Raw genomic sequence first — 24,438 nt, 5'->3', positions numbered from 1 at the left:
ACCTCCAAACGAGCAGTTCTCTTGAGCATTTTTGGGGACATCCCATTTGAAAATTACCCTTACCTTTTCGAGGTCGAAGCTAATCCCATCCACACTGATGACATATCCTCGATAGTGAATTCTTCTACTCCAAATTCACCCTTTTTTGCATTGATGAGCTCATTTTCTCGCAATAGTTGTGTAAGACCTTTTCAACATCGTGCTCATGCTATTCTACAGTAGCAGAAAAGATGAGTATCATCTAAAAAGATGGACACACTTTCCAATGAGCACAAAAACTTAAGACATCATCTTGTCAAAAACGTCACTGGTGCATTGGTGAGTTCGATTTGCATCACCACAAACTCATAGTGAACACGTTCAGTCCTGAAGGAGGTTTTTGGAATGTCAGCCCATAAAGATCTGAACCTACTGTTGAGTGTCCTATAGTCCTCATAATCGTGCAGACTTTTCTTTCTTTTGCACAAATATGATAGGTGTCGCAAAGAGCAAGGATGAGGGCCGGATAAATCTAGCTCAAAGTAATTACAAAAGTTACTGTTCCAGTTCACCCTCCAATGCCTTTAGAAAGGTGATAGGGGAACTTACTGGGGCGGTTCTATCCAGGGGACCAACTCAATGCCCAATGATCCTTAGGGCGATTGGTGGGAGCTGCAGCAGCGTGATGTCATCCTTTAGCATAATACCTTGAAACTCTGCCAAGAGGCCATCTCTCTTTGCGTCAAATGGGTTGCTGGTGGTTGAACAGTAGACAACTGGCTACGGACATAAATCAAAGCGCATTCAACTCCTTTTCTAATTGCTCTCTTTGGACCTATATGTGTGAGATAAGTGGAATGCTGGGAATGCTCCTATCACCGCCCCGCAAATCAAGAGAGGCTCACGAACACCATCAACAACTGCGAAAGTGTCATGTCTCCAATCAAGAATTGGTGCATAATCCCTAAACCACAAAATCCCGAGAATCATATCACACCCCAAAAGAGATAAGATAATGAAGTCTTACTAAAATGTGGCCTTGTCAACCTTGAATTCAAACTGCTGAGCCTTATAGGAAATGTGAGTGTGAAGACCGAGTGTGAACTTGTCTGCATCCAAATGATGGAGTACAAGTGTATAACTCATCTTTTTAGCCAACTGAGGAGAAATGCCATCCTCAAAGCTATCCATATCGAAAGGATAATGAATTGTTGTCCCCTCATTGTGCCATAAGCAATCACGAATGAGGGCTTACTTTTGCGCCTCCTGCTTCTCATCACAAATACCACTGTGTATCCCGAGTTTAAGATGGTAAGAGCATGTTGGAGATGTGGATGCAATTGTAGCAGTGGCTACTATGGAGACAGTGGTCTTAGAGGCTTGTGCAGCCTGCCACTTGGTACAATCTTTCTTACCATGCTCCACGGTCTGTTAGAAGAAATATATGTTCTCCCCCTTGTACCGTGTTTTCTCTTGGAAACATCCACTCGTAATGCCCTCCTTGGGCCTTTTCCTTAAGTGTTTTCTTAGGCTTGAGTTCCTGAGGCGATCTAGGAATCTTTCTTCGTAACTTTCCTATTCTAAGCTCCCTTCCCTAATTGGGATAATGACTACTGGGTGGTGGATAACTATCACTAGGGTTTGCAGTTGGCTTGGATCTACTTAGGCTTACCTCTATTCACCATCATTTCTTGATTCTAAGTGAGAGTAAGAACCGTATCATATGAATGTGGCTTAAAATTACACGCAGTAAACCATATGTTAGTATCCAATCCTCTAATGAACTATTTCAATTTATCCTCCTCGGATATCCCCTACTGTTGTGCTACTGTGATAACTCTGTTAGAGTATGTTAGTATTGACACCCATTTGGGAGTCTGTTGAACTCATCCTTAAGGTTAATCATGTAGTACAATAAAAATAACATTTATAAAGCCTTTATTTGAAGAGTGCCTATCCATTTCATTAATTAAAACAATAGAACAAAAAAGAAATCATGGAACAAAGTAGACTAAATTTAAAGATAACTAGAATACACGAGTATAGTTGGGATGCATTTTTGCATCTCGATTCAAGCAAATGGCATTGAAAGATGAGCCAAATTCATTATTTTTCTTGATACATGCCCAGTCTCTTGTGAAGGATGCTTGGCATTAGTCTTATACTTTTGAAGAATGGGTATTTTCAAACAAATACTAATATTACTATGCACATTGCACTATAGATTTTGTAAGTGTTATGCATGCTACATCCCCTTGAGTTGATTCACATAATCAATAAATGTAATTGAAGTTCATTTCAAAGTTGCACTTGTCAAAAAATTTCTAGATTCTCGTAAAACGATGTGTTCGCATCATAGGATGGTATGATATTGGAAATTGTTGCTAATGAATGCCTACATAAAAGAATATATGTCAAAATTATTGTGAAACGACATTAACTATTATTGAGAATCGACATTAACTATTCTTAACCTATGAAAGTTATGTGATCTCTTTCACTATAATATATGTAAAGAAAATATACATAGTGTATGGTGGAGAGGTGCTATAAATCTTCCCTTAAATATACAAATATAGGAGAACGTACCTTTCCCTTGTGTAGAAAAAACGCTTTCAATGTTGAAAGAGCGACAAAAGAGTTCTTTTACATCGTCGTATTACACCGCTGTAAAACATAGAACGTTGTACTTACATTGTGCTTCGCTTGAGCAAGCTAGTTATTATATCTCATTACTTTTGTTGCCTTTCAATCTTTAAAACATTAGCATCGATGTTGTGGTTTTTGTAGCCTTACTACTATCATGCTAGGTTGGTCTTTTACATTATTACGAATAACATCATAAGTGAGTTAGTATTTGATGGCCATGTAAGAATTTACATCTACGAAAAAATAACCGAGTGGATTAACTCCTATGAGCGGCAAGTGTGGTAGACTTTTAAGTTACTCTATGATAGCCAGACAATCTAGCCCACAATAGCCCAGTCTCCTTGAAATATCCCTCGTAGAAGTACAATTATGCTTTGTGAAATTCCCAATCAACTCCCTCCTTTTAAACCCACTCTTTTGGCCTAGCCTCGTTAAAATATCCCTCCTAGAAGTAAAACTATGTAAGGTTTTGTACAACTTCCAATCAATTCCCTCCTTTTGAACCCACTCTTTTAAAACACACACATCATTCTTACATATCAATAGGTGAACTCTCAAAGGCCAATCTCATGACTCATGCAAGTGCTAACCCATTTTGCGACTAACAAATGTTGCCACTAATATTCTACATCAAAGAGCGAAAATAAACACACTAAAAGGATATATGATCAAGCTATGAAGCATCAATGTCCAAATCTACGACTTGGACGGGAGCACATAATGATCCAACATAACACTTATGGCGATTCTCACACCAGAGCATGTGGTTACAAGCTAGGATGAATCCTATGTGAATGTACTTCATGCATGTATTATGAGATTAAGCATTGTATGAGCAATATGTCACTTATGAGCCCTAGATGCTCAGCCATCCATAATTCATGTGAACACTTATGGTCTGGTATATAAATCAGTTTCTCTCATAATGCAACACAATTCTCCTTTGTGCTAATCGAGTTCTCTAGTTATCTATTTGCTCTTTGCTCGTCTGTGTATGTGTGCAATAGCAAGAGTTGAGGTAGAAGCTAGTTTAATTCTTAGTACATGTTCCTATCTATACTTTATGTGAGAAGTAGATACTAAGAGGAGAGTGAGTCCATGCACAGAACATGAAGCAGCTTCCTCAGCTTAGTAGAGCAAGCTCAAAGGAGAGGAGCTTGCAATAGTCAATCTTGGATGGATTTAAGAGATCGAAGGCAAGGTTTGTTCCCCACTACGGTTGCTACTTGTTCCTAATTTTCTGTGAATGAGAGTTTCCGCGAGAATCAAGAACAGGTCATAACATTTTTTGGTGTTGTCGCCAAGGAAGCGCCATTGTGCCTCTATAGTTCATTTGCTTTCTAGAGCATTCCATAGCCCGGTGTGGTGAGCAATATGTTCACGATTGAAAATGTGAGTGAAGGAGGAGAGAAAAATGAAGTTGTTTCTATTATTTTTTCTTTAGAACTATTATGAATCTATTTATTTATTTGGTTTTTGTTCTCAAAGCATGGTAGGGACTAGCTACATACACTTAGAATTCATAGTTATATACAATAGCTTCAAATCTAAGATTTTAGGTAGTCTATCTAAATTTTTGTTTGATTTTTTTTATTTTTCTTGCAATAGAGTAGTTAGGTAGGTTAGCAAGTGATTATGAAATACTAGCTAGATAACATTTAGAATTCATAGTTAGATACACTTAGAATTCATAGTGTGAGGGTTTAATTGTATACTATATGAAGTGCTTCACATCCATTTATTTAAGGGGCATTGATCTAGCTAGTTGGCTTATCTGAGTGTTAGAGGGGTGTGTGAAGAAGAGGATACAAAAACTGGAAATACAAACCAGACCACTCCCCAAGAATAACACTACTCAGTCCCACTGGGCACTCACACCATAAAATACAAACATCCAAACCATACCTCATACCTCTAAAGAAGCAATCCCCAATTTCACTAGATACACAGTGCACTCAAATCCTTAAGCACACACTCAGCAACATGCTCGATCACCCACAACTCTCAAGTGCATCCATAGAAGAAGTAGGTATAGAAACACCGCCAACACTTACAAATTGACGTATCCTACTGGTCAAAAGATATCACCTGCCGACATATTCTCACAACTGGGCAAGAAGCAACGTATTTGACAACAACATGAAGCGCACACGGGCTCTTACTCTCTTGATTCTTGCCTTGCCTTCTCTCTCAAAAACCTCACAGCTACCTAAGCAGTAGCCGCCCTCTTCACAGTCCCCACTAGCATACACAGCTTTTCTCGAACCTGATGGCCTTGCAAACAAAAGCCTCCTTTCTTTGTTATGTTAGCCGCGCTCTAGTCTCTCCCAGCCTTAATCACGATGGGAGGTCCTTGGAGTTGACAGCCACCCACACACGAGGCTTGATCTAGGCAATGCACCCAAGACCTTTCTTCGGTGGCGATGAAAGCCGCCACCCAAGACCTTTCCCTCCATTAGCTTCATCATCGCCTTATTAACCCGCCCAGCCTCCAACACCGTTATGTTTTTTTGTTTGTGGTGGCACCGCCCTCCTCCTTACACACTTACTTTGGTCAGCCTTAGTTGAGCCCTCAATAGAATATATACCTGGATTAATCCAGGAACATGCCTAAATTCACCTTATTTATAACCTCATGGTAGTTATCCACAAGACGAAAGAGCTTCCTCAACTACAGGAATTTCTTTGTCCCGAATGTTACGAGATATCAGCGCATAGGTTACCTGTAAAGTTTTCTCTGACTGATGAACATAAGAACTACCAACATCTGTACTGAAAAGTTCCTGCCAACTACTGCCATCATCTGGCAAGCCATCCACCATCTGGTCCAAGAAAGCCTGCACCTATAGCATATCCACTCTGAAGTGGCCATTACGAGACTGCCACTCTTCACAGAACGGAGGACCTGGGGGAGAGAGTGCTAAAAATTTGTAAGCTCCATTCTCCACTTCGCCTTCCCAAACTACTTGGCCTGTTGCTTTATCTCGGAGAGTAACAAATGCTCATCAAACTCCACTCGTATGCCAGTCTTGCAAACCTGATGCACTGACAACAGATGAAAACCAAGTGATGGAACATACAACACTTGGGAGGAATGCTTTCCCCCTCTGCCATCGGGAACTATCTCCAACCTGCCCTCACTATGAACTGGGATAGTGGATGTATCCCCAATAAGGATGTGACCAGAATACCTCCGAAGATCTTGTAAAGCCATGCGGGAAGGAGTCATGTGCCTGGAAGCACAACTATCTAGAATCCACTCCCTAGTATCCATAGCGCAGAGTCCTCCAACATCCTCCCTACACGAAGAAGATGAAACACCGGTGTCCATAACCTCCAGGTGCACAAAAGCTGGAGTCTTCACGGTTCCTGCTGAGGATTATGCACCCTTCTCGGTGCTCCGCTTAGGACACTGCCTCCAATAGTGGCCTTTCTCGCCTATAGGTCCTCTCTGCTTTCAGTTTCTCTCGATCTGAGTCGGGCTTCTTCTCAGAAGACTTCTCCGATGAAGCCTTCCCTTTGCCCTTGTTATTACGGCCTTTCGACCGTTGGCCAGTTAAGGCCTCAGAACCTCCGCCTTGTGGAGGGTTCTGTCAGAATGTGCAGCGGAGATGATGACCAGATCTAGGAACACAAGAGAAAACGCAATGCAGAAAACAACAGCACGAGAGAGAGAGAGAGAGAGAGAGAGAGAGAGAGAGAGAGAGAGAGAGAGAGAGAGAGAGAGAGAGAGAGAGAGAGAGAGAGAGAGAGAGAGTGGCGTGTAACTCTGCTCTATATACACAAAGAAGATCCCGAAATGATACAAATGTGACAAGGGGCTGTGGGGTCATTTTATATGGCTCCCAAATAGCAGTCGGCTTGCTGTAGGGCAGCCGACAGGACCACAAACTCCACGACCAGCCATCATCACCAGTCGGCCAACAGCAGGGGTGTCGGCCAGCTTATGTGGGAGATCATGGACCTGAAGCAACACAAACAACCAGGAGCAGCATGTCCAAATGCAGTTGGCCAGCTTCAGAGGTCCTCCTTCCACCACGGGGTTGCCCCCCAAGCCACAGAAAACTAGGAAAAAATGGGGAAAAAATATGGGGAGTGAGGAAAAATGAGAGAACACCTACAAGGGCGGGCACACCCACAACAAAGGCCCTGGTGTCAACATAAAGACAGGAGATGACTTCTAACAGGTTCGTGAATCTTTCCTCCTAGTCCAAGACCATGGGCACAAGCTCCTCCCATGTGATGGTGCTGAGCCTGCAACCACTGGTAATCAATGAAGAGTAAAAGGCTGAGTACTGAGAGGGCAAATGTGACAGCAACGTTATGGTCATATCCTCCGATGATATCTCTTTCCTAGCCTGAGAACTTCCTGTTGAAGAGCCTATAGCTTGTTGATGTGCTCCCGCATCATCGATGACTTTGCAGGATTCATCACCCGCATCTGAACTTCCAAGGAATCCTCTTCATGGGCGATACCCTGTTGTAGAGAGAAGCCAAATGCTGCCAAATACCTTTGGCCAGCGTCATATGCTTTATGTGGTTGATCACTTGTGGTGTGCAATTGAGGAAGATGAAAGAACAGACTCTGGCATTGATACGATCCCATAACTGTGCTTGTGCCTCACATTCCTTCCGAATAGAGGGCAACTCCCCTTCCTCTAACTCCGGCCGTGCACTGGGAACGTGGGGAGTGTCGGGATCTTCACGTGCTTCTCAGCCATCTCGAGTAAATCTGCCATTGCGGGGGTGTAATTGAAAAGGGAGGGTTGGTGGGAAAAATGAAGAACTAAACCTACAAGTGGCTGTCCAGCAAATCAGCCCCCCTTTCACTTGCTTCTCCTCCTCTTCTCGTACGGCCCAAAATAGTCCTCCAATCAACAACACAAATAGCCCCCCTCTTGCTCACCCAGTTCCCAAGATCTTCCAAGAGCCTAGAGCTCTAATACCATGTCAGAATATGCAGTGGAGATGAAGACAAGATCTGAAAACACCTAGAGCAAGTGCACAACAGAAAAATGCAGAGGAGAGAGAGAGAGAGAGAGAGAGAGAGAGAGAGAGAGAGAGAGAGAGAGAGAGAGAGAGAGAGAGAGAGAGAGAGAGAGAGAGAGAGAGAAGCGTATAACTCTGCTATATACACAAGAAATCCCGGATACAGAATGTGTAGTGTGGGTTGCAAGGGGCCATTATATATGGCCCCATGCTGCTGGTTGGCCAACATATAGACAGCCGACAGCCAACAAAAGCCCACGACCAGTTTTTCCCTCCAATCGACCAACAATATACAGTCAGCCCCCCATCAGTAGATCATGTCGGCCAGCACACACAGGGGAAAGTCAGGGCAACTAGTGACCAGTCGGCCAGCATCTGGTACAGCCGACAGGTCCAATACAGCCTCCCACACCCAGAAAAATAGAAAAAAAATAGGAAAAAATATGGAGAGTGGGAGGAAAAATGAGAAAACACCTAAATCGGACAGGCAAACCCACAAGAGGCCCTGGTGTAAATATACATACAGGAGATGACTACTAACAAAGAAAATCCTCATGATCCACATAGCCTTGAATGTGCGCAACTTGCCCCAATAATAGACATGACCTACACTTCTCTACCAACAAAGGCAGCCCCTGCTTCAATTTGAGGACCCATGTCCTCCACTTCAATACCCAAAGCAGCTGCCATCTGTGTAGATATGAAGTTCTCAATTGCACAATCATCAAACATGAACAAAGCGGGCTGATCCTTAAGCTGTCCCCAAGCTTTACATACAACCTTGTCTTTGCTATCATGTGAAGTGTTGCCCTGCACATCCGGAACCATATGCACATTAGGCTTTGATGCATTTTCACGCTTCTTCTTGTTTGGGCATGCCTTTGCAATATGCTCGATGCTACCACAAGTAAAGCATTTCCCCTTGCTCATATTGCTTTTTTTGCTCTGGAGTGAGACCATAGTCTCTCACTTTGTAGGGACGCTTCTTGGTAGTGTTATTTTCAGCCTTTGGACCATTTTTATTTAGGTGGCTGTCCATTATTTTACAGATTTTGGACAGCCCTCTCTTTGCCTTGAAATGCGGGTTTAGCCTTATTGGATCGACTCAATTTGAGTTCCAATTGCTCCGTGGCAGTGGCGGTTGTGATTAATTGGTGTAAGGTGTGACCAGGATACATTTGTAGTCCTCCTTTGTACATGGGTTGCAATCTCGATTGAAACCTTCTCTTCCTTTCTGCCTCGATGACATGCATAAATGGAGACACCTCCAAAAGCACTTTCCAAAACTTTTATACATATGCGCATATTCACTGATTCCCCCTCATTTTGCTTCACCCAATCCCACTTCATTGTTATCTCATTCAATGCATTGCGGGGCAAGAATTGAGCATAGAACCTCTCCCTTGAACTCTTCCCATGATCTAATAGGATTCGGTGAGAGCTTCTCTGTGAGCCACCAATGGACAGCAGTGCCTTTCATAAACATGCTTACATACCGGATCATGGATTTTTGAGTGAAATTCTCATCACACTGAAAGCAATATCAAACTGGGCAATAAAAGCAATATCAAACTGGGCAATAAAAGCAAGTGCCTTTGATGCATCATATTCCCCATGATATGCGTCAAACTTCACAGATTTGTCTTCGGCTTTGAAGTCACGAGACTTTGATGCATGTGCCTGCATCTCAACATATTTTCCCGCATGTTTGTCCATTGGGACAGCCCCTGTGTGACTGGCATCATTCTAGAAGCAAAAGGTGATGCATAAGGCATAGATACGTGTGCCCTGTAAGCATGAGGCATGGCTGGCCCCTCAACATGCATTGGTACATTTTCAGCCATAGCTTCTTCCTCATGAGCACACTCAAAGGCATGAGTGGCATGAGAGATACGCAGAATACCTACACCAACAGAAAACTGCAGCCCATGTTGCATGTGTTGTGCATGTACATTTTCAGCCGGCAATGGCATTTGACATACATTTTGACCACTGCCATATACATTGTGTCCTTCACGGGCTACATAAGGTATTCCTGCATGGCGTGAAGTCGCCGATTGTTCCTCTCCCATTGCATAGAGATTCATCCTCTTAGGCATAAGTTCTTGTTCAGACACCTATGGGAATTCCAAGACGTGGGATGGTTGCCTTTTCTGCATAGGCACCCTCGGTGCGAGCCAAGTATGCACGTGCTGCATCCCTCGGTTGCATGTGCAACTCTTGAGCAATCATTGCCATTGCATGATGCATTTAAGATTCAGCTTTCTTGGCTTTCAAACGGTCATGTACCAATGGATCCTCGTGGCGGTAGGGATTCAATTCTTCTTGTTGTGCATGGAGGAGAGCCTGCATACGAGTAAGTTCAGCCCTCAAGACTATAGACTCTTCTTCCTGCATCTTCTCTTTGCCACGGGACGACTGTCCCACATATTCATGTTCCCTATTGTGCACCACTTGAGTTTGCTCATCCTGTAAAGCATTAGAGGCATGCATTTCATTGTCCCTGCCTCTTGTGTTAACATCTCCAACATTCATTGTATGGCTATCCATAATGTTCTAAGTGTAAAGATAGCTAGTGTTCACGGTGATCGTCTCTCACGATAGAAGTGAAAGAGAACCGTATGCTCTGATACCAATGTAACTTGGTTGAACACAATGCTAATCAATACACTTAAATACACTAAGATTTGATGGGCACATGCTCAATACAAGAAGTAATTTGCTGAATTGACAAGAAACACACAATGAGCCGGAACGGCCGGCCCCTCCCTCAAATAAAGTATATTGATCTTGGGAGAATCAAGTACATAGTGTCATGAGGCATTTCCATACCAATGTATATGAATATAGTATTACAAACAAGTGGTTGTCAATGTAGACTTGCAACTCACCCTACCCTCTCAAGTGCCCATGTTCCCTACCATCTGCTCTCTATTGTTCCACCAACACATGGTAGCAACAATCTGCAAGAGAGCACGTAAGACAAGAGAACACTACATAGGGTATGTGATCTTGTAATCTGGTTCCTCCCTCCTGCTACTTGCTTCCATACTTAAGCATAAAAGCTTACCAATTACAAGTAGAGTCGATGACAGCGAAAGTCTTCGCGATGGAAGTTCTTGGAGTGATGAGATCTTCGATTTGTCACATTTCTTCACGAGACAAAAGTCTTCAAGAGGATAAAGGGAACCCTAGGAAAGCTTCCCCTATGGTTCAACTTGAAAAAGAAGGACTGAAATTAGGGTTTTAAGCAAAAAGACCAAAAATTATAGCAATAAATCAATCATTGGGAGTGTGTAGGAGAGTGATTAGTACCCAGAAACACTTTTGGAAGTTTGGGAAACACCTTAGCAAGCTTGGATAGGAAGGAAAAAAAAAGTGCAAGAAATACAGCCCAAATGTCCTCATGAAGGAGGCGCCAATCTCTAGAGATAGAAGTGAGGTGGTGAGTTGTCCAGTAGTGTAGGTGGCAAGCAGGTGCTTTGTGGAGCAAGCTAGAGACACATGGTTGGTTACTCCCTTTGTACAAAGGGGATAAGATCAGGGCCGTAGACACATTGGATTTTGTCCACCTCGGGACATCAGTGTGTGTGAACATCGAGCTAGTCATAATTTATAAGTGAGTTTTGGTCGCCCAAAACTTAATGAAGTGTGTACACACTCGCTTATAAATTAATGTTAACTCCTAAGGCTAGGTTTATGACCGATACTTACCACCTGTCACATGTCACATAACCATGTCAGCAGTAGACAGTTTCACACGCACGGTTCACGGGCGGTCGTCCCCTTACCCGGAACTACACATTGGTCCAGCAAGCATGAAAATAGCATGCAATTTTAATTGCAAGCAAGTACATAAAGATGCTATGCAATGCAGCACAATCCCCATTCATGAGACTATCAAAATAGACGTGCTCCAGGCAAGTACACGAGGTACCAGACACAATGGAGAATCAATCCACCAGGCATTTCCGGGCATGTACACAGAGGTACAAGTCCCAACGGAAAGCCAAGTCCACAGTATCCATAGTCACAAGGAATGGGCATTTTTAGACTCGAGAATGTTGGGGATAGCAGCATCTTTCCGTTCCCATTCCCGTCCCATGTCACTCTATAGTCACAGGGAATGGCTATTCTCAATCTTTTCCGTCCCCATTTCGTATCCCATGTGACTATGACAGTATCACATGAGTGGCATCAATCCCCGGTATATACAACTACCATGGACACCAGTCCAATGTACATACATGATGAGAAAGCACGGGTGGACCAATTGGGTGGCCAAATGGTGACAGGGGTGCACATGTGGATGTAAGAAGTGTAAATGTGAGAGCAGTGCATGTGCATGTGAATGTGGGTGCACATGCGAGCAGGTGTAAGTGTATGGGATGCACATGCATGCACGAACACATGTAAGTGAATGGGAAATTGTGTACGGGTGTGTACACGTGCAAATGGGACGGGGGGTAAAAATGTGTGCACGTACAGTCAAGTATTTGGATACTACGTTTGCACAGGTGCGGACAACCATTGAAAAGTCTCAAGCCAAGCATAAAAAGGCAACAGATAAGCATAGAAGGCCTGCGGACTATGATTGGGTTTTGCTCTAAAGTTTGAAAAAGAACGTCTTAGGAAGTGGCCAAGTAAAGAAGGATTGCATCCAAAACCTTCCAACATGTTTTATGGACCCTTTCAGATCTTGCAAAAGATCAACGATGTGGCTTTTTGACTTGTTTTACACGATCACTCGAAGATACATAACGCTTTTCATGCTAGCTTATAGGGCCACCTCCTATGGAGCCAATTTTGGAGGATCCACGGCCTGCCAGAGGTGGATGAAATGGAGAAGGTATAACCATAGCAAATAGTTTTTCATAAAGAACAGAAAGTTGGAGTCAAGCTACTCCGTTGGTAGCTTGTGAAACATAATGTATTTTTGACAAGAAAAACCCACTCTTCTTACCATTTATGTAGAGCTTATGACTTTGAAGCTCTTCAAAAACAATGGCAAGATGCTCCCTGTGTTTAGCCTCACAATAATATCATTAAAAAAAAGTGCCGATGAACTTTCTATAAGGCCTGAATATCATGTGCATCATTCAGTTAAAAGTAGTTGGAGCATTACTAAGACCAACAGGAACTACCAAATATTCATATAATCCAATAGAAGTTCTAAAATCAGTTTTGTGTACATCCTACGGAGCCACTCGGACTTGATGATACACACTCTTGAGGTCTATTAAAATTAAACATGACGCATGGGGAACGAAAAATCGATTCTTTATAATGATCTTGTTTAAGGCCCTATAATCCACACACATCCTATAAGACCCATCCTTTTATGCACAAGCAATATAGGTGAGCAATATGGTGAAGAGCTTGGCCTAATCAATCCCTTCTCGAGAAGATTATTGACTTGGGCCATAATTTCCTTGAACTGTGCTACGCTCACCCTATAGGGCGGCCTATCAAGGGGAGAATTACCAGGGATCACATCAATACCATGATCCTTAAGCTCTTGAGGTAACTCTCTTGGCAAAGAGTCGGCAAAACAATCTTCAAACTTTCGTAGAAAAGCAAGTTTGTCTTGTTCAAGTATACTCACATCCACATAATCACGTTCAACATTGTCACGGAAAAAGACCGAGCAAGAAGAAGCAGACTATTTTATAGCTTTATTAATAGAAATATGGCTTACAACGGGTATGGTACTACCAGTAGTACTAGCATCAATAGAATGCTCTCTGCCTCTTTGCATAAAAACCATTTTCTTTTCTTTATGGAAAATCTTAGGATCCAAGCGATAGTGCCAAGGCATCCCAAGAATATCATCGCATCTTGTAAGTGGAGCAATAAGAAAGTCCTCATGGTCCAAGTATCCTTATATGTGTATGCGTAACTTTCCAATGACAAGGGTCACACTCACATCCTTGCCCTCAAAGGCCGCATCTGCATGTATATGCATTCCCATCTCCTCAGGCTTCAACCCAAGTGTAGAAGCCATCTATATAGATTTAAAATTATGAGTAGAAGCATTATGAGTAGAAGCATTATCAACAAGGCACTTATGATTCCCCAAGATTTGCAAAGCAAACGGCTTTTTGGTTCATGTACCGTGTTCCCATGCACATCTGGAATCACATTCACACTGGGTTTAGCTTCTTGTACTTCAGTTTTCTTGGGGTTTTCGGGACACTGACTCTTCATGTACCGCAAGTAAAACACTTTCCCTCCTTTCTGTACTTCAGTTTTCTTGGGGTTTTCGGGACACTGACTCTTTATGTACCGCAAGTAAAACACTTTCCCTCCTTTCTGTACTCCTCATATTGCTGTTTTGACATCTTTGGAACACTCTGTCTAGCTTCTTCCCTCAGCCATCTTCTGTATCCTTGTCCTCTTTGGGCACACTTTTAGGTAGTTGTCCACCTTTTTCTACTCGAAACCAGCCCTGAATTTTCCTTTGTGTGCGCTGAATTCTTGCTTTTTAGGTGCTCCCTTTACATGCAACTCCTCAAAAATAGTGGCCAAGTAAATCAACTCTTATAAAGTCCAGTTTGGGTACACCACCAATGTTATATGTACATTATGTGTGCTATGTTATATACACATTATGTGTGCATATACTAGGAGGCTAACCCACATTAGGCTTGTGAGCATGGGAGCATGGGAACAAGCTCTAGTGGAGCATGGGTTAGGACTAACTTGAAGGGTTAAGGTTAGGGTCAGGCATCCAAGGGTCACACATGAGAAATGGAAAGTCAAGAGTCACTTGAGGGCCCTCTTATATAATAGGGACATGGGGCACACTCAAGGGGGCTTGGGAGCTTGGAGGCTTATGCTATGGTCTCTTGTGTAGAGGTCCATATCTACTCATCTACAATTTCACACTTTAGCTATATGCTATTGGATTGGAGTTATACCTCTTGATGGTATGGGACATCAAGGTAGAGGTATGATGTATTTCATTATTATTCATGTGTGCATCCCTTGGGCTCGAGGGTGGTTGGGGGGTTGAGTTTATGCCTGATTTATGCATGTTTATGCATAACAATTATCTAGAGAGATCTTAGGGTTTTAATAGTGGTATCAGAGCAATCTCTATTTAATTGTTGTTGATTTTTTTAGTAAATTTTAATATTTACTAATAAAATGTTATTTTGTTGATTTGTGATTTTTATTTTTTTTAATGAGTTTTTTTATTTTTTTTTAAAAAAAAACTTTTTGATAATATTTCAGAAAAAAGCTTGAAAAATACTGAAAAATATGGGATTTGAGAAAAAAAATCGCTGACAATTTCTTGGAAATTTTTTCTCGTAAAATTTTGGCTTTTCATCTTCCGAAAAACTTTGGCTTTCCGTTTTCTCGAAACCTTTTGGCTTTCTGAATTCCGGAAAAACTTTTGACCTTCCGTATTCCGGAAACCTTTGACCTTTCACATTTCGATTTTTTTTTGTCTTTTCATTTTTCCAAAACTTTTGGCTTTCCGTATTCCGGGAAAACCGTTGGAATTTCGAAATTTTTTGACCGTTCGTATTCTAAATGCGTTCAGGGTAATTTAAAAATTTCAAAAAATTCCTAAAAATTAGTGAAAAATTAGACAAAAGTTATTTTAAATTTTGGAAAAATGTGGGGTTGGTGTTTGGCATGTGGTGTGTCCAGTCGGGCGCTCGTGACCATTCAAATTACTTTAAAAATATATTTTTTGATCCAAAAAATTAAAAAAATCCATTAAAATGATAAATTTTCATTGGATTTGAGAATTGTCGGGCGAAATTGAAAATTTCGTGAACGATGGGATTCTCTGAAAAATTAAGAATATTCTAGATATTATTTTTAGAAATCCTAAAAATTGATATTTTTAAAATATCAATGGTATTTTGATAAATTTAATTACTAAAAATTTTCTGAAAAAATATAGGTTTGAAATGCCATAAGATAGATTTGGTAGAATTCAAAATTATTATATTTTGAGGCCCTAAAAATTTAGAAAAAATTAGAAAAAATTAGAAAAAAATCATGATAACTTTTTTTCTCGAGAATTTAATATTTTCGAGGATTATTTAATGTTGAAGTACGTTTTCTCATACTGACATTAGATAGATGCGAGTTGTTCGCATATTATTAATACGATTATACCTCGTATTAATGGATATTTATGTTTGGATTAATTCTAAATGATGTATTCATGATTTTTTACCATTGTTTAACCATTGTTTTTGGACATGTTCCTTAATTTCTTTTGATGGCTATAATTTGCGTTCAAAGTGTGTTTCACCTTTGACACTTTTCCATGATAATTTATTTTACACTTATTTAAGTGTGGTTTGTGTTTAATTTCTTAAGCCTCTATCATGGGTTAGTTGATCGGTTTGTTTTGGTGGATTTCTATTGGATGTTTTCCAAGTTTTATATGGACTCATCAGGTTCTGCCTGGATCACTTATGTCTAGGGTTTTCTTATTGAGTGCTACACACATGTGTTTCACTTTCTTACTTTGGAGTTTTATTTGAACAACACAACGTTCATATACTCCGGATTGATGAATTGGCCACCAATTTTAATGCTTCTTTTGACATGATTTATGTCCATTAGATGGTATGCATTGATTTTTATGATCAACTATGGTTTCCATGGATTTAAGGAGCTTCTATGCTTTTATCCATGGTTTTATAAGGATCTTTTGATCTTTTGGATAATTTCATGTGCCTTGAAGGTAGCATTTGTCTTCGTTTTTTGCACGTAATTTTGGACTATGTTCCTTGTACTCTTGTATATATTCCAACTCGGATACCTAGTTGCTTATGTATCTAGGTGAGTTATTTTTCTATCCTAACTTTATTATGTTTTGGGTAGTTATCATTAGAAAGACGCCAATAATTCAATTTCTTTTCTAATGATGTACTTAGAAGGAGTTATTCCTTGATGTAGTCTCAAGTATATAGAGACAGGTTTAGTATGTGAAAGTCTGGATAAGGCCATCTTATTCCTTTTATACAGGATTTTATTCATATTTCCTAGACGGCATACTAGAGAGTTTCAAATTGTTAAGGTATGTATGGGTGGTATCATGGTGGTATGGGACGCTAGTGATCCCTCACATATATTATCTTATAGGATAATTTGGGCTCAAGATTGTTGCTTTGCTTACATCACTTAGCATGTTGACCTCAATATTCAAAGACAATCTTATTTCTAAATTCACTAGAAGTTATAGTGTGGGCATTCTTTTCTAGATATACTTCTTTTATCTATAGCTTGCATGTTTTGATGAGGGAAATCTCGTCGGTATTTTCACTTGTTGAAATCTCTTTCTTTAGAGTTCAAACAAGTTTATCTTGTTATGTTCGGATAAGGAAATTTGGATTCTTCCTTTGTTGACATTTCTTTCTCTAGTTCCGTACTTTAGGTGATTTACACAATCAACCTGATAGGTTTACGGATGGACATATGTAACTCATCGAGACGTTGATGATTCTCTATGTTGATATGGGTAACTCGAGACGTCGATTATTCCATATGCAGATGTGGATATGTCGAGGCACCGATGAATCCCTGATTTCTGCTGTTATATAATGCCATGTTTTCTTACTTTATTCCGAATGGTTTACAACGAGGAAGTTACTTTGAATGTGAATTGCTCTGATCATCCGCATTAGTCTGATGGGCAAATAGAGTGTATGAATCAGATTACAATGTATATGCTTCGTGCATGTCTCTAGAAAATCATCATATTGGAAAAAATATCTTCCAATGATGAAATTTACCTGTAACAGTTCTAAATTTACGGCTATTATTTTTTAGTTCGTGCATACTTATGTATGGGTATCAACCCAAGGCACCTATTGATGTCGGTCTCAAGGACATCGAGCATGATGCATCGAGGAATTTCTTGCGAGATATGCAGAAAATGCTGATCGAAGCTCGGGATTCTATTAGGAGTGCTCATGATAGGACACGGTTTTATGCTGATAGGGGACGCTCATCTCGGTCTTTTGAACCAGGAGTGTTTGTTTATTTTAATGTTCCTAAAGATTTTCAAACTTTGTCAATGAGAAAATGCTCGAATTTATCTCCTAGATATTGTGGTCCATTTTCGAGTTATACATCGGATTGGCACGGTTGCGTTTGAACTTAAAGCTACTTCCACATGTTAGAGTTCATCCAGTCTTTTATATCAATAGATTGAAAGGAAAACTGGGAGATGAGGATAACACAGTTACTCCTCAAGAACTTGTTGAAGTTGAAGATTAACCTCATAAGGTACATGAATTCAGGAAAAGGAAACTTTGTAGTTGACTTATCCTTGAGGTTAAAATTAGGTGAAAAGATAGGGAAATTGAGGATTCAACTTGGGAGTCGGTTGAGATTGTTCAGCGCAGTTCTCCTTCTTTATTGCAAGAGTGCAATGTTTTGAGAGAGGGAAAGTATGTTATATGTACATTATGTGTGCTATGTTATATACACATTATGTGTGCATATACTAGGAGGCTAATCCACATTAGGCTTGTGAGCATGGGGGCATGGGAACAAGCTCTAGTGGAGCATGGGTTAGGACTAACCTTAAGGGTTAAGGTTAGGGTCAGGCATGAGAAATGGAAAGTCAAGAGTCACTTGAGGACCCTCCTATATAATAGGGGCATGGGGCACACTCAAGGAGGCTTGGAGGCTTGGAGGCTTATGCTATGGTCTCTTGTGTAGAGGTCCATATCTACTCATCTACCATTTCACACTTTAGCTACATGCTATTGGATTGGAGTTATACCTCTTGATGGTATGGGACATCAAGGTAGAGGTATGATGTATTTCATTATTATTCATGTGTGCATCCCTTGGGCTTGGGGGTGGTTGGGTGGTTGAGTTTATGCCTGATTTATGCATGTTTATGCATAACAATTATCTAGAAAGATCTTAGGGTTTTAACAACCAAGCTTTTCTAAACGATTCTCTACAAGCTTGACTCAAATTTCCTCTTCTTCTCATCTTCACTAATATGCTTAAAGTTACCTTGAGGAGAACCTTCCAAAACTTCCACACATAAGAAGAGACAGATTCTCCCTCATCCTCAATCAACCAGTCCCACCCTTTGCAAATATTTTTCTCGAAACTTGGAGGTAGAAACTGATCGTAAAACTGAATTTAAACTTCTCCAAAGTCAGGGCAGCCATGCGATCAAGAAGCTTAGCCATCCACCAATCATCCGTGGTGTCCTTGAGATGCATACCCGCATGTCGGAGCATTGACTAAATCCTCATTGCAAAAGCAATCTCAATCTTGTCTAATGAAAGAAAGAGCCTTGGATGTATCCATCTTACCATTAAAGCTTTTGAATTTGACGTCCTTGTAGCTCGACGTGAACTCTGGGACTTCTTGCTATGACTGGACTCTTTCCAATCATTTGCATCCACTTCATGTCTATGGTGACATGGAGAAGGTTCACAGGTCCTTTTTCTATGACAAGTCTCCCTCCATTCATCATCTTCTCTTGCATGTCCATGACAATGTGAAGAAGATTCATGAACCCTCTCCTTGCGCTCAACTCTTACACTTTCAGAATGATCGGTATGCTCAATTCGTGAGGATAATCGGGGAACATAACAGGAATTGGTGGAAGACTGTCACTCTATCTCTCGCATCATCTGCAACACCTGCATGAGCACGCCTATGGGGAATACCCATTTACCTTCCTCATCAGAACATAGTCACTCTATCTCTCACATCCTCCGCATCCTCTGCAACACTTGCATGAGCACGCCTCCAAGGTTGCCTTGTGAATACCCATTTACCTTCCTCATCAAAAGCCACATCACCCTTACTCTTCAAGTATGCAACTGCCACCTCACGAGGCTTCTCTATTCCCATCTCTTTAGCAATAGCCTCAAACATAGGCCCAGCAGTGGTGCTATGGGCTTTTACAACCATCACTTTCTGTACATCTAGATCATCCCTGAGAACACGGAGCTCTCCAATCACCCTCATCATGGCATCTCTGTCAACAGGCATCTCAATCGGTGCCCCTACATGTTCGGATTCCCGACGGCCTCTCTCAATAGTGTCTTCCACACATTGTGCTGAGTGGTTAGTCATGATACTAAAATCAAGCTACATGTAAGAACAATTCTGCACCCTAAACCATTTTCCCTGAAAGGGAAGCCATGCTTTGAGCCAATGTGGCGGATGGACAATGTGATACACGGAATTCAATTATGGTAAACCATGATCAAGCATAAACCACGACATAATTCAGCCAAGAGTAAAAGAGAAGAAAGAGTTAGGTCTTGCATAGTACACCACACTAGCCGCGACACCCCCCCGCCCGCGCCTCTTCCCCTTAAGGTTAGATTACCAAAAAGTAGTCTGCTACAGATACAAACTTACAGGTGCCCGGGTTCACCACTGCTCTGCACCTGACTATTCCAAATACAAAGATGAAGACAAGAAAAACTATATCCGTGAGCCTCACGGTTGACCTGCCACAAGATCGTACAATCCCAAGGCCCCACCTGTGCACAAGTCCAAGCCTAGAAAGACTTCCTAACGCTAAAGCCTACAACTTTTGGGGACATATTCACCCGAAATAGCATGTATCCTTCAGATACAACTCTACCAAGTGTGTAGCTATATGTAAACACCCTCAAAGAGGTTCAACTAGCCTTGTAGAGCTCTACACGCTGCAGGCCATTACAATGGACACATTGCACTAGTGGCCTGCGTGCCATATTGTTAAGGCCTCTGTTGCACCATGGCTTCAAACAGAGAGGAATAGTCTATGGGTGGAGGTTGCTCTCGATATCCATATAAATCATGGAATTCAAGGCTGAGAGGTGAATGAAGGAAGAAGCCCTCATCGCCGTACACTTTATGAACTTCTGTATGTGTTATTATGAAGCAACAAAGCAATTTATACAGGCTAAATTGGGATTTAACACACTGAATAATTGTGTGGAGCTGAGAGAGAAATTGAAGAAAGATAACAGGAATCTCAAAACTCACTCACATTAATCAAGGGTGTTTACCAACGGCTTGACAAATACATCTGCAATTTCTGGACTCGCCCCTGAAACATGGCATAAGAGAGCTCCTTGGTCTGATTTCCAGCTGTAAATTGGTTCCCCAAGGGCTTTCTTCTTATTCATCTTCCTCAGACCCAGTTCACATTGCAGCATCCTTTGCATGCATGTGATACTTCCATCAAGTTGACCTTACCAAAGGCATAATGTGCAGCCAACAGCAACAGCAACAGCACCGAGAAACACCCAGTTTGAGACCATTTTGGGAGTCTCCTTGCTGCACATTATCTAGGTGCCAAGGCTCACCCACCACAGCATCCAAGCATCCCTTTATCTGCTATTAAAGTTTGTGCAAGCCCTCAAGATGCAGAAAAACCCCCTGATAAGCCAGGATCCAAAGCTTACTTAGCATCCTTTTCAACTATAAAAGCGACCGTGCTGCAATTTGAAAGAGTCCTTTCATCATCTTACACCATTGTCATCATCAGCAGAGTTCAATCTGCCTGTTATGGTACCAAAAAAAAGGCTATGTCAGCTCTCTTGTCATGCCAATACTCTTCAAAGCCTCTCTAATGATTGCAACGTCATCCCATCTTCTAGCTACTGCATATATATTTGAAAGCATGACGTACGGTGCAGGACTATTTGGCTCCAACTTTAAAATTTGACCTGCAACATGGGCTCCACGTTCTACATCAACGTGGAGTTTGCAAGCTCCAAGCAAGCACAGCCATGCTGCAGAAACAATTTCCACTGGTGCTCTTTTAATTAAACTCTCTGCCTCATCCAGGTGTCCTGAACGACCAAGAAGATCAACCATGCACAGAAAGTGATCTTTGTTGTCTGGTATGCAATAATCTCCAATCATAGAGACAAACAAATGCTTGCTATGATCAACTTGACCATCGTGGTTGCAAGCAGAGAGAATGCACAAAAAAGTGGCTTTGTCAGGCTTCCAACCTTCAAGCTGCATCTTACAAAAATATTCTAATGCCTCTTTGCCGCACCCACTGTGGGCAAATCCGGCAATCATGCCAGTCCAAGAAATGGCATCTCGCTCATCCATCTTATCAAACACACATCTTGCATCAAGCAAACTCCCACACTTTCCATACAAATTCACAAGAGCATTTCCCACCATCATATCTTTGTCAATACCCATATCTACAATGTAGGCATGAACCTTATGCCCTTGTTCATGAGCTCCTAGAATGGCACATGCATCAAGGATACAAACAAAAATGGCCTTGTTTGGCTTCAGTCCTTCTGGGTGCATCCAGTAAAACAAATCTAATGCCACTTCACCTTCGCTTGCATGGCAGTATACTCCAATCATGGAACTCCAAGTAACAGAATCCCGGTTTGACATTTTATCAAACACATTCTTTGCATCATCTAGACTTCCACACCGTCCATACATAGTGATAATGGTGTTGCCTATGGCAAGATCTAGCCCATAGCCTCTCTCAAGCAGAGTCGAATGGACCTCATGCCCCACTTCTAAGGTTGCTAAGCTTGTGCATGCCCTTAGTGCACTAAGGAATGTCACCTTATCTAACATAAAGCCTTCAATTTGCATTTGGCAGAAAAATTGAAGGGCTTCCTTGCCATACACATTCTCAGCAAATGCTGTTATCAGAGCATTCCAAGAAACCACAGTCCGGTAGGGCATTTTGCTAAACACAGCTAAAGCATCCATCAAACTATTATACTTCCCATACATGTTAATGAGGGTATTGTCTACTACAACATCTTGCTCCAAACCTAAGCAAACGATTGCAGCATGGATGTCCAACCCCTCGCTAAGACTCCTGCATGCATCAAGAACACAGACAAATGAAACATAATCTGGGCTAAGGCCTTCAAGCTGCATTTTCCGAAAAGAGTCAAGTGCTTCCTTGTCCTCACCATTGTGGGTAAGTGAGGCAATCACAGCATTCCACGAGGCAACATCACGATCAGTCATGCTTCCAAACACTTTGGTTGCATCTGGCAAATGCCCACATTTGCCATACATACTAATGAGCACCGTTCCCACCAACACATCCTTCTCGTACCCATATTTTACAATGGCAATATGGATACCTTGACCTTGAATCAGGCTAAACAAGCTAGTGCAAGCTTCAAGGGAGCATACAAACGTGATCTTGTTTGGGGTTATACCTTGCAGCAACATCTGAAAGAAGAGGTTGAGAGCTTCTTTGCCAAACCCATGTTGAGAGAAGACCATGATCATGGCTGTCCAAGAGACGACATCCCGATGAGGCATGATGCTGAATACATGGCTGGCTTCATGTAGGCTGGCATTCTGGCCGTACACTTTGATCAAGATGTTCCATGAGTGAAGGTTGCGTTTGGGCATGTGATCAAAGACGGCTCGGGCATCGTTCAAGCTTCCAAAATGTCCATACATCTCAATGAGGAAATTAGCTATGAAGGTGTTGTTGTCATACCTGTGTTGTTGGATGATGTGGTCATGAGCTCGTCTACCCCAAGTGAGGGTCTTGGACTGCTTCAAGAGGGAGGCCAAAGTGGCAACATGGACATCGTTGCTGCATTTCGGTGTTGCTGCTGCTGGAGGGATCGTCCCAAGCAGGATGCCTGGGCTCAAAGGGCCACTACAACAATGCACGAGTAGCTCACCTATGTGCCTTGGCATGAATGCCAACCCAGCACGCCCACATCAAAATAAGAAATTCTCACTTCCCCCTTCTTAGGCTTGCGCATTGCTTGATGATGAAAGACTGCCGAGCTAAAAACACTATTTTCAAAGCTACATCAACATGGAAAAACATGCGACTCTGTAGAACGTACATAAGGGTGCATACTCTCTTTTTTTCTGTTTTTTTCGTGAAATGGTGTTTTATATTATATGTAAAAATGTACATCAGCCACATGGCTCACAGAGAACCTATGGCCCCCCCCCCCCCCCCCCCCAAAAAAAACACAGAAGATCCTCTAAAGGATCATGACCATGCAAACCTGTACACTAATAAGAAAGCCTCCTAGCCAAATAAGCATCCCAGATAAAAGCATCAAAGATGAGCCAACCGAGCCGCCGTAACCCATAACGAAATAACATCCAATAGCTGAGCTGAGAGAAGAGAAGAAAACTGCCAAAGCAGCAAACCGCAGATACGTAGAATGTGCCCATGTATTCCAGACAAGAAATCAAAGATGAACCCATTCCATGTAGTACAAATATGCCAAAGTCCTGTCCATCTAAGGAAATGGAATATCACAAGGTGATTGTCCGAAGTAATGACTTGAGGACAAATCCCAAATATCCACTGGATGAGTCGAAACAGTAGACCTCTCTACTACTGCCTCCCAAACGCGAGAGATAAAAGACCAAATCTGACAGGCCACTGGACAACTCATGAACAAATGCATAACTGTTTCAGTGCATGTCGTGCAGAAGAAGCAAGAGGCTAATGTAATTTTATGACGCCGGCTGAGCTGATCTCGTGTAGGTAACCCTCCCACCAACATCCTCCAAATGAAAACCTTACCTTGGTAAGGGAATTGTGCATACTCTCTCTCTCTCTCTATACCTCTCTGCAGAACGTACATAAGGGTGCATACTCTCTCTCTCTCTCTCTCTCTCTCTTTACTCCTCTCTCAGTATATATATATAATTTATATATCTATAGCACAAGTTCATTTCTTGAGTCTATGAAAATGTACAAGCATTTTAGTTATATATATATATCATTTATATTTATATCTATATATTTTGTGTGTTTACTACACAAGTTCATTTCCTAAGTTTATATGAAAATGTACAAGACTTTAGACATTTTAGTTATATATA

At 41.5% G+C, this 24,438-nt stretch overlaps 1 protein-coding gene across 1 annotated transcript; it reads right to left on the bottom strand.

Annotated features, from left to right (window-relative positions):
• Nucleotides 1-20,472: 20,472 nt before the first annotated feature.
• On the bottom strand, nt 20,473-23,516 carry LOC147617391 (pentatricopeptide repeat-containing protein At2g13600-like). Its single transcript, XM_086775645.1, has 2 exons — nt 22,788-23,516; nt 20,473-22,613 (listed from the first exon to the last, which is right to left on the bottom strand). The coding sequence occupies exons 1-2, from the start codon at nt 23,281-23,283 to the stop codon at nt 21,151-21,153; spliced, it is 1,959 nt and encodes a 652-aa protein (XP_086631771.1). The 5' UTR covers nt 23,284-23,516; the 3' UTR covers nt 20,473-21,150.
• Between the last annotated feature and the right edge of the window lie 922 nt (nt 23,517-24,438).

The sequence above is a fragment of the Cibotium barometz genome, chromosome 36 (assembly GCF_041138505.1).
Source record: "Cibotium barometz isolate CiBa-2024 chromosome 36, ASM4113850v1, whole genome shotgun sequence".
Lineage (NCBI taxonomy): Eukaryota > Viridiplantae > Streptophyta > Polypodiopsida > Cyatheales > Cibotiaceae > Cibotium > Cibotium barometz.
This window is presented reverse-complemented; position numbering and strand designations above follow the sequence as displayed.

Coding starts and splice junctions, on each gene's coding strand:
- LOC147617391 (XM_086775645.1), bottom strand. CDS start 23,283: ATGCCAAGGCACATAGGTGAGCTACTCGTGCATTGTTGTAGTGGCCCT. Junction 22,614..22,787: donor CTTTCAGATGTTGCTGCAAG/GTATAACCCCAA, acceptor GGCATTTGCCAG/ATGCAACCAAAGTGTTTGGA.